This window comes from Porites lutea, chromosome 2, assembly GCF_958299795.1.
Source record: "Porites lutea chromosome 2, jaPorLute2.1, whole genome shotgun sequence".
Lineage (NCBI taxonomy): Eukaryota > Metazoa > Cnidaria > Anthozoa > Scleractinia > Poritidae > Porites > Porites lutea.
This window is the reverse complement of record NC_133202.1, coordinates 24,930,251-24,941,561: the sequence shown is the minus strand read 5'-3', so window position 1 is coordinate 24,941,561 and position 11,311 is coordinate 24,930,251. Positions and strand designations below refer to the sequence as shown.

The 11,311-nt window shown below is 41.3% G+C and overlaps 2 protein-coding genes across 4 annotated transcripts in view; both read right to left on the bottom strand.

The window, feature by feature from the left end:
• The window catches only part of LOC140928089 (probable serine/threonine-protein kinase drkA), a 54,880-nt gene that overhangs the window by 5,628 nt on the left and 37,941 nt on the right, over positions 1 to 11,311 (bottom strand). Inside the window, exons 7-8 of one of the 3 annotated variants that reach the window (XM_073377812.1) lie at positions 11,278 to 11,311; positions 3,402 to 3,948 (exon numbers count right to left, since the gene is read on the bottom strand). The exon at positions 11,278 to 11,311 is cut by the window's right edge and continues 59 nt beyond it. The exons of the other annotated variants lie outside the window; for them this stretch is intronic. Of the exons in view, the coding sequence (XP_073233913.1) occupies positions 3,923 to 3,948; positions 11,278 to 11,311 (60 nt within the window). The 3' untranslated portion in view covers positions 3,402 to 3,922. Of the gene's footprint in view, positions 1 to 3,401; positions 3,949 to 11,277 lie in introns of those variants that run through there. 3 annotated transcript variants of the gene reach the window in all.
• Positions 4,528 to 8,295, bottom strand: LOC140927835 (uncharacterized). The gene is made up of 2 exons (XM_073377519.1): positions 7,807 to 8,295; positions 4,528 to 7,653 (listed from the first exon to the last, which is right to left on the bottom strand). Exons 1-2 carry the CDS (start codon positions 8,293 to 8,295, stop codon positions 4,528 to 4,530), a joined length of 3,615 nt encoding a protein of 1,204 aa, XP_073233620.1.

Here is an 11,311-nt window from a genome sequence, read left to right as displayed (position 1 = left end):
TCTAGCACCACGATATTGCCTTATCACACCAATATTATACGAATTACACTGGCTGCCTGTAACGTTTAGAATAGAATTTAAGATTATTATAATCACTCACAAAGCAATCCATGGAACAGCTCCTAATTATTTATCATCTCTCGTTAACTTTAAACCTAATTCTCCTACAGCGTCAGATCAAATAACAAGTATCTGCTTTCAAATCCAAACTTCAGGACTCTCCCTACTCTTGGTGACCGAGCCTTTGTAGCCGCCGCACCAAAACCGTGGAATAATCTTCCATTATATCTTAGATGCACCTCCGATTTTGAAGTTTTTAAACGTAATTTGAAGACTCACCTTTTCAAAAAAGCGTTTTCTGATATAATGTAATTTATTTTTTATATTTTTTGATCTTTAATTGTAAGGCGCATTTGAAAACTGTACAGTTGAATTTGCGCGGAATAAATAAATGCTATTATTATTATTATTATTATTATTATTATTATTGTCTCTATTATCACAGTCTTTGCTGGTGTTCTTTTTGCGCATCAGTCGGGCGCAAACCATGCACCTAGAGCGTCAGTCACTCAAGTCAATCATTCTGTTCATACACTGAGCACCTTTCTAAGGATTCGTGCAGATCCCAGCATGCAGATCTTTTGAGTTATTATTATTATTATTATTATTATTATTATTATTATTATTATTATTATTATTATTATTATTATTACTGATAGTAAGGCTACTAAGCCATTTCCTAGGTTCATATGTGACAGACGTCCTACATACTGCTTGGATCAGCAATGATGAAACAGCCGTACCGTATAAAAAATAATGATACAGAGACAATAATTGTCACGGCTGGGATCAATATACTAAGCTATTTACTAGTTTCATATGTGACACACGTCCTATATACTGTAGGATCAGCAATGATGAAATAGTACTGCATGTACAATGATATGAAAACACTTATAAAGACACTTCTCAGGCTACTAACTGTCCTTTCTATGCTGTGCCTCCAAGCAAGATCATAGCATCAAGTACCAAACATTACATTGCTCCCACACCTGCATTTAATATACCCAAACGACGGGATTTAAAGAGCTTCTTGGCAATAATGGCCTTGTTTTAAAATTAAAAACTTAAGGAATAGAGTAGTTGAAAAGAGTAGATTTTTACGTCTGAATATAATGATCGCGCAGAGGTAAAAAAGTAGTGTAAATGGACGAAACCACTTGGTAGTCAACAAATTGTTACGCAGGGAAATTTTGAATTCTGTACAAAAATAAAACGTATGCCCAACGGGCAGAATACTCTCAGGCAATCTATCAAAAGAAGATGAAATTAATATTCAGAAGGACTTGCACCCATCGTCTCTATGGGTATTGCTTGCTTTTTAACTGACATTTCTCCAAAAATAGTTCCTCCCCTGAGCGAGCCCTCATTCTTACTGGCATAAAAGTGTATGTATTTCAGACTTCATATTCGTACAAGACGTATTGATACAGCCGATTCGATAAAATCATTTTGGCAGACGATCAATTTTAAGCGTAAAATTTAATCTCTGCAAACATTTTTTCAGATTATCAGGTAATTACCAACTGAAGTCAGCTTTAACATTCACATCAGCAAAGTGTGTTGGGAGTACATTGCGATCGTCTCCGATGATTATTTTCCGGTAGGGTTGTTAGCTGTGACACTGGACAAGTTTCTTGGGTCGAGAGGCCTGCTTTAGAGCGAAAGCAGCCGGCGATGTCGATGTGCACATATGACGTTTATCTGGACTGTTGAGCAGTCTCCTGTTTACCGTTTGATAATTCTTCTGTCGCTTCTCCACGATTTAATGCATACTAGGATATGATTAGGACTTTTCTGTCGCAAGCGCTTTTATTATTAAAATTCTCTATAAGATTTTTATCTTTCGACAGCTAATTCGTACGCTCGCGTTAAGAGAAGTTAAAAGGTAAAGGCACACACTGTATCACCCACTAATGTAAACATAGGCACGTTAAACGTGCATGAGCTATTTTGAATGCTTCAGTGTAACTATAATACTTCGGTGTAACCTTACCAAGAGTGATGAATCTACCTTTTTCAACCTAAATGTAGATTTGGTTTTTGTGCGAAATTGGGTATTGCGCTACATAAATGAAAACGCGAAACGCTCAATTGAGTCGATCCTCAACCTATATATTCACTTTCCTCTGTCTTTCCCTGTTACATCTGGTGCAAGTTAAACAAATTGTTAAAGTAAAATAAATTTCTACTCACCAAACGTTGATTAGAAGGAAAACTCTAAGGTTTCCTCGGAGTTTCTTAAGCCAAAATGTGGCTCATCGAATACTGAATAGTTACGAAATACCAGGATTTTTATCATTGAGGTAGATGGTTGCATCATGATAATTCACGAGGTTTTCACGTGCGATTCTACTCAGTGAAACAGTCTCCGACAACTTATTTCTTCATGTTTTAAAAGCTAATATATAGATTTAGCCAAGCCTAAAAGCGGAGCTCCCGATTTCATTACAATAATAATTACGATAATAATGATGTTAATGAAGATCGTTTTATTCACACTGGTACACAATACGATATAGCCTCGTTGTAAATATTGATACCCCCCCCCCCCCCCTAGTCGGTATCGGGATGTAGCCGAACCCTCCTCCCGACAAAGGAGGAGTCAAAGAAAACTACAAAAAAAGTACCTCGTAGTTAGACAAGGTTTAAAGGGCAGGAAAGAAAAAGGTCTTAAAAATTGAAACTAAAACTAAAACTCTATAACTTTGAAACAGCACAAGAAAAGATTAACTTATCCATGGTGAATTCACACAACAAAGCTATATATGATATAATAAATACATTAATTTCATATACTGGAAATGCAGAATGAATAAATAAATTCAGAGAAGATCATCACAGTTATAAATGCAACTTTGGCACTGTACCTAACGTACCTAACCATTCATATAGTCATTCTCCAATTTCCACAGCAGCTGGTCAATTAGCCTGGCAATTCCTCAGAGATTGTGGTGGGAAACAGTTAGATGTCATGTGAACTCGAAGTAACTAATGAGAATGGTGCTGGGAAATATTTAGATTCTTGGGAAACAAAATTAACTGTTTTCCAAGGGCCAAGTCTTTAAGTGATTTGTGTTAATATTTTAAAAAATTTATAGCTGCATGGAAATTCATTAAACCTCTCTGGAATGTCAGTTGTTGGTCTTTCACGGGTAATAGTGCACTGTTACCCTCTGATGTGAATGAGATTTGCAATGTTGCCTGCTTAGAGATTTGGCACCAAACACTTTCATTGTTAGATGTCAGGTGACATTGAAATAACCAATGAGTGTGCACATGGTTGGGAAGAAATTTCCAGCTATAACAAAGTTTCTTAATGTATCATTGTTGTTGGGGAGAAAAGGGAATAGACTGGATTGAAGTAAATAAAAATTTTGGCATTAGCTACCACGTAAAAACAACCTAAAAGCCTTTATTTTAGCTGATTCCCATATTCACTAATTTGGGTAAGTGCAGGTTCTTGCAGGCTTCTACACTATTGTAGTTCATTCAGTTTAGTTGTTCTCAAACGTCCCCCTACCTTACTTACTATATTTATTTGTCTTGTCATCCTACTCTTAAAGAAGACAAGTTGCTGGACAAACAAGAGGGTTCCCGGTCCCCCGAGGCATTTTTGAAGATCTTTACAAGATCTCGCCCCGTATTAGCCGCTCAAAAAGGCGGGGGTATCATGAAGGGACCACCTTCACTCGTGTCGCCGGGCTAAGAAAAAAATATGACCGCAATACCGTTTAAAAACTCCTTGGCTGTTCTTCAACTGGGCTGTTTCTTAATACCGTTACCATGGTACAGCCTGACAAACACGTACTCCATACAGTTTAAGTTAGCTCTTTAAATAGAGAAGGCCACACCAAAATAACTACTTCATCTTTTCTGTCACATGGGCTGAAAACAGAGTAACAACGCTATTAGTTGTGCATGACCACAAGATATAATGATGTTTCACTTGTTATGCATGACCACTAAGGTCCTCAGTCACCTAGACCGATTACAGCATAAGAGTCCTTTCATCTGTTATGCATGACCAGTAAGGTCCTCGGTCACCTAGACCGATTACAGCATAACATTCCTTTCATTTGTTATGCATGACCACTAAGGTCCTCAGTAACCTAGACCGATTACAGCACAACGGTCGTTTCATGTGTTATGCATGACCACCAAGGTCCTCAGTCACCTAGACTGATTACAGCATAACGGTCCTTTCATTAATTTGTTATGCATGACCACAAAGGTCCTCGGTCATCTAGACCGATTACAGCATAACGCCCCTTTTATTGTTTATGCATGACCACTAAGGTCCTCAGTCACCTAGACCGATTACAGCATAACAGGCCTCAGCCCTTCATTTGAAATGAAACATCACCACATCATTGGCTATTGTCAGGCTAATTATGAGTTAGCCAGATGGAGTATTCGAAAAACAGATTGATCAGACAACTATGATCCAACTAATTCAGCAATGTCTCAATGATAACTTTGTGATTGAGCCCAATCTACCAGTCTGAGAAAGGCTTCCTCCCTATATGCTGGTGCTAAAATCCTTCTTTGCCGACACTGAGTTGCTAAGACATGCAGTCTCTCAATCTCCATATCTCTAGCTCGTGTAGTTGGAGTGTCCACAGGTCTGAATCTGTCATTGTTTATGAGTACATCCTCATGAAAAGCAAAATCAGGATCTCTTCCTTCCCCACCCGCTGATTTTGCTCGCGACAATGCCACAAATAGAGCTCCTGGATTTCTAGCTTCAAAGCAATGATCTCCAGGGTGAACCACTACATACCTAAATGCTTCTCCGGCACCCACAGTCATCCCTTGGCACTTGTGGATTGTTGTTCCCCATGCCAGTCGCAATGGAACCTGCAGACGCTTGCATCGACATGCACATTCAGTAGAACGACTTACCGGTACAATTGGAACAACTGTCGGATCTCCATTCATGTACGGTGGCCCCCTATATCCTGGAAACCTCACCAGAACCACATCAGGTAGAGGAGCAGGATCATCAGTGGGTCTGCGGCCATCTTTGTACACAATATCTACGACTGTGCCTACTGCCCCATTGTACAAACCCCAGTCAGCCTTTAAGTTAACTACCAGCATAACTTTGCTGTCACGGCAAAGATACAGTAGAGGTAACAATCCTCCCGCCTTATTACTGTCAGCCTTCATTGCATGTCTGCCATTGTTAACTGCCTTGATCTTTGCTACTGGGTGGTTTGGCTGTCTGTTATACTCAAGCAGCTTTGTTTTATTACGCTGCCATTCAAGACTGTGCGTGGGAAATACATACAGACCTTGCTCATCCATCCTAGCAAGGAGTTCTGGGCCATGTGACATGCGGAGATTGTGCCACTGAAACTGTTGTAGCCAATGGATTTGCTCAAGTGTTGTCGCATAATTTCTTAGTGACATCAACACATCTCTTAGCTGTTGTTCAGATTCATTCTGCCGTATAATCTGAGTAAGCTCAACAGCACTATCAAACATTGTCCAAACCAGACGACCATGGTTGGATGGTGCACTGCGACAATCTGAAATGTACACGGGGGTGTCACACACAGGAGGAAGCTGGACATCATCTCCCATAAACACTGCCACAGGAATCCCTCCCCACAACTCATCTGAATTGGCTCCTCTGTTGATCGCATAACGTGCATGCTGTTCCATCCAGCCCATTGTTGTGCGTCCAAACATTGATCGTTCATCACCAACCAAAACTTTCAGATTTTCGCACTTTTTCTGAATTTTCTCTAGTAAGGTACCTGAGGGTACGGTCAACTCATTGCAAGACCTTCCACCAGTTGGTACTCCTAGAAAGCTGTGAGCTGTACTGCCTTGAACGAGATAGGCAGCATTCCCTGTCGGAGTTATCACTTGTATTGCATTATTGGCTCCAAACACTTGCCGCACTAACTTCTGGAGACACTTGATGACATACGACTTTCCTGTGCCAGCAGTTCCGGATACAACAAGTCGCAGTGGATGGTAATATTCAGTGTTTTCAACAAAGTTGTACAGGGTGTGCAACACTAGACTCACTATAGCTTTCTGATTCTCATTTAGAGACAATGGACTCACCTGAGGTAAATCAAGATCCGTACTTCCACTCTCCTGTTCCTCATCCGCCTTAATGCTTTCTTGAAGCCACTTTGTTGGGTCTTTTCCTTCAGGAAGAATAATACGGGTACCGCTCCAGTCATAATCCTCCCCGCCATCATCATAATCAAAGTCACGCTCTACACCCTCATATATTTGGTTCTGCCCTGCATATACATCCACCCAGTCTGGCTGTTCTTCTGCTTCAACAGCATCATCTTCCTCAACCTCTTCAAAAACAGGTTCTTGTGGGTGATCTGCATAACGCCGTGCCTTAGCAACTTGGGCTTTCACAAAAGCTGGACAGTCATCACTAGCAAGAAAGTCCTTAAAGCGATAAATCCAAGATTCAGCGTCCCCCTTCACTTCTTGGATGTCAAACCAGCTCGGCCAGTGTAACAGAAGCATAGTCCTACAGTAATCTTCATTCAGTGGCCAGGTTGCGTGTGTAGAACCACCACTTACGACAGGCACATTACCATTCTTGGATGCAAAACGGTACCAGGAACAGTGCTCATCTTGTGGTCGAGCAAGGTACTTATCCAATGGGGTGCTGCGAGTTGCGGTTTCACCATCACGTTCAAGTCTCCTTGACCCTGACATTGACAAGTAGGTAAATGGACGACTACATCGCCAAAGTGCTAGCCCACTCAGCTCAAAGGATGCCTCTGGTCCACTGATATCTCGTCTTCCCACGGTCTTTATCAGCATCTTAGCACACACTGACTTGCCTGTCACTTGGTCTGCATCAGCTGCATCAACAGCATTCACCATGTCCCTAAAGAGGTCAGCAGTTGCACCAGTGGGTTCGCTATCCTTGCAAGCATATCCACACACGTAGTCAATTATGGCTATTATATCATCTGTGCTAGGATTGTCTGGGGGAGAGTTGGAAAGAATCAAGCTCACATCCCCGTTTGCTCTCCAAGACTGCATTTGATAACGAGAATGTTGAACCAGACGTGGATGATCACGAGGCATCTCAAGGCGGGGAGCTCCATTATGATCTTCCACAATTTCTGGGACAGTGTGCAGTTTCTTTCCCGGGCGAAACTCACTCCCAAACTCCATCCTACATACACGTTCTCTTGGCTGTAATCCTGGCTCAGGATGACGAGGAGTCCTCAAGCAGTAATCAGAACAACTGTGCAGCCCAACTCGGTTCACTAAAAGCAAATGATCCTCCAGTATTGCATCTTGTGATGCAGCTATTTCCATAAGCATCTTCACCAGAGGATCCCTATCAGTTGATATGGGGTCAGCAGTACCCTCAGGTGGTGGCCAAAGGTCTTTTCTCGGCTGTCCCTCTTCATTACTACCAGCTGGGTGTAGTGCTGTCATGGCAAAGTTTTCATCCGCCCACTGGCTAAGTCTAGCTGCGTACTCTGTTTCGCTACAATTGTCCTCACGAGCTTCATGCAACAGCTGGTGTGGTTGCCTGTCATCTCTCCAGCTAAGTTGATGCCAGTGAATTTGACCCCTGGACTTGGCAAACTCATAACGGTACCAATAATCGGAGACACCAAACACTGGTTTCAGTACCTTCTCATGGTATGCCTGGGTACGTAGGTCAAAGTAGCTGACTACCACATGAGTGTTCTCTTGAACAGCCTTGAAACGGGCATTGCTGTCTTCAGCAAGGTTGACTTCTTCCCCCGTTGACTGCAAGATGTACTGTTCCAGTAGTCGCCTTAGTGGGGGAAAATAGAACTCTGCACAGCTTCCAGTCATAAAAAACGAAGGCAGCCCACCCTTCTCATTGACCATGAACTCAACCAAAGCACGAAGCTCTTTACGTCTCTGATGCCAGTACTGAGCCGTGCCACGCAGATTTGCACCAAAATACAACAATTTATCTGCAAATGAAGTATCACCCCTCGCTAGTCGCTCCTGCAGGTCTGCAACAGTTATTTGTGGGTCACCTAGCTGCTGATCAACAAAGAACCTGCTCTGCTCCAGTGCACGCTTCCTCAAGATCATGTTGTGAACAACAAACTTCCATACTTTATGCCTAGCAAATCTTCCATCTTGATACCACAGTAAGTGCTCCGCCCAGTCGTGGAGTGAAGGACATGTTACTGGACGGTTTATGTGGAAATCACCCTTTCCATATGGAAACAAGCAAGGAAACGCCATGGTGAAAAAATAAGGCGTAGTAAATTCAGACACTGGTCTTGTATCTGTAGTCGGCCATGGGATTACTGGTCGTTGCACATCTCGTATTGCACCTTCTGCTTCGCCTTCCCTAGGTTCTGAAACAACTTCATTTATGGCCGCTTCAACTTGTGCTTGTACATTCACTCCTGGCTCAGGAAGAATAATTCCAGAGACTGTCACGTCGTCAGTACCATCCGTTTCCCCGGCATCCAGTTGCTGTGGAGCAGGGCCTTGGTCATCCACGCGTTCTGTTTCAGAAAATTCCACAGTTCTCAAATTGGGCAACTCACCATCTTCAGGTAAATTCTGTAAGCGTGAGCCATCAATCACAATGTCACCATAAGGAGGGTTATTGTCCTTCAACCAGCAAAGGGCTCCTTCAACACGGTGTCTTCTAACCCTAAAGTCCTTATGAGTATCATCCTTTCCTTGCCTTCTTACCCGTATAATTTCTACCTCTGCTGGCAGACGTGGAAGAATAGTTGCTGGTTCTTGAACAGCCTGAGGGAATGCAATGCAATGTCCCTTTGAAGCAATCCCTCCATGCTTTAACATATGCACATGGACAGTAGGTGCTAACCTTGCTATCAGCATCTGCTCAGCATCTGACATTCCAGACAGAATCTCCGGGACAGACATTGGGTCCATGTTGTTCTCTTCTGACCAAACCTTTGGTATCTTCTTATCTCGTCTGCAGCGAGTACACATGTTTCTTGTGCCCTTGCATTCCAGACGTCGTTCCTTGCAGACCTCGCAACAACTGAATGTGTAGGTCATTTGCTCCACTTCAAATGCACGTATAGCGCTATAGGCATTATCCTCAACCTGACTTGATCCTGCTAGAGGAGGTGGTGGTAAATCTCCGACAACTTCACGCAGCCTTCCTTCCTCATGAGATACTCTCCTTTGATTTCGCCGCCTTCTCCTCCTCTTGTCCTCTTCAGTTTCTGATGCACCATGCTGTGCAAACTCATACTGCACACCAACTACCCTCGCTCTTGCAAGTAACTGGAGGTCTTCTTCATCGTTTCTGACAATATCGTCTGGGATAGGTTGCTGTGTTTCCATCAAGTTAATTGCGGGGGAAAGCTGGCTATTTTCCAACAGAGGATTCTCTCTTTCCAACTCTTCTCCTATAGAAATCATTACATATAATGTTACCTTAGCCAGTGTACAGGCTTTAATGAAGTTAAGCGAACATACAAGGCTTCAAAATTAATCAAAAAATTTACTGTTTACATTTTTCTTCTTGTCTTCTGAAAAATGAGCATTAAGGGAAAGTTTCCAAGTGAAGTTAAAGAGGGTTAAGAGAACGAAAAGACGCTTATAGGCACAATGTTTTCCTGTACATGTGGACAGCCCATAATTGCAATCAAATTCCAATGTTCATGAAGCAAGAGATTTATGAAAATCATGTTGAGGTAATGATTATATTCCTACTGCAAGAAGAACAGTCACATTGCCATGGGACAATGTCACATTCGATAATTCGATAAGTAGGAAGGATAAAGGATAAGGATATGATAAGGATAAGTTTATCTATTCTGTACAAGAAGTTTAATCAAACTTGTAAAAAGAGACACATGCCAAACTGCAGAGTTCGAAAGAGACTTTTTTACACAAAGGTGGAGATTTTATAGAAAAACTGTTAAAATTGAAAAAATTTCAATTGTTACATGTTTTATGTTTATGCCTGAAATTGGGCGAATATGGTAAGAAAAATTTTTTGGCTTCTACTTTCTACCGACTTGATGCCATTTGTGAATTGTCATCAAAATTTCACATTTGCCTTTGAAGCTTCACTTATTGAGCAAATCTTTATTTTTTGGACAATCTCTCAGCTACAAGCCGTTATTGACAGATATAGCAGCAAGCCAGAAAGGTGTTTTCTATTTTATAATCATCTGATTAATTTTTTACATCTCTAACATGTTGGGAAAGAAAGAAAAACAAAGATATGAAAGCTTAAAGTGAATTTAGTTTAGTTCTTTTTGTCAACAAGTTGAGGATTGCATGCTCTTCAAAATAACAGAAAATTATCCGGAAAAATGCTTTTGAACAAGAGAAAAAGAAGCCTGGCTAAATTTTAAACCTGGGTAAAGTGCCAATCGCCCTTCTAACAATTGGGCCCTGAAGCAGTTGAAGGATTTACTTTAGTGGACTGTTGGCAAAACCGACAAAAGCTGGCTTTGCTGCTGTGAATGGTGGAAGCTGAGGAGGTCATAGAAAGAAAAGGTAGAAGAACTAAGGCCCAGGCCCAGATGTAAGAACAAGTTGTAAACTGTTATAAATTGCCTGACAATCGAAGACTCAAACTGTTATAGTCGGTTGCGTACTGTATGACTCGATCAATTTATTGCTTTGATGGCCCATTGCACTTTTTTCTCTCAATTTTCCATCCTGAAAGTTACACAGAAATGGCTTATTTTACATGCTTTGTAGTATTGTTTCGCAAAGCTGACAGCTGAGTGCATTAAAAACTGTATTAAGTTTCTTAAGAAATGCATTAATATAATCCGTAAGTTTTGCTTATCTTTGATTCATTGCATATTTTAATTGATTTCTTTGTATTTTCCTCAACTTTCCTGAAAAGAGAGTCACTTTGTTGTCATCCTTTACATACATAGATAACTTTATTTAACTTCGGATTTTAGAGAAGCCAAGGGTTGGTACCTCTAATGCTACCATTATATGAAGCAATGAACTCATGATTGTATCCTTACCGGATGATAGCGACCTTAAGATACACCATTTCTTTGTACGGGTATGGGTGGATGAAGACGTTTGCCTGAAGGTGACTACAATTTCCCAGAAGTGATATTATTATGAACCTTCCACTGGGTAGCCTACCCGTTTCTCCACGGTAAAAGGCAATTCACTGTATTCATGGCTGGGTATAAAGGTAATTTACCCCCTACCAATGGCAAGGAAACTGTGTATCTTTAAAATACTACACTTTACCTGTACTCATCACTGCATCAGGTCCAATGTTCAT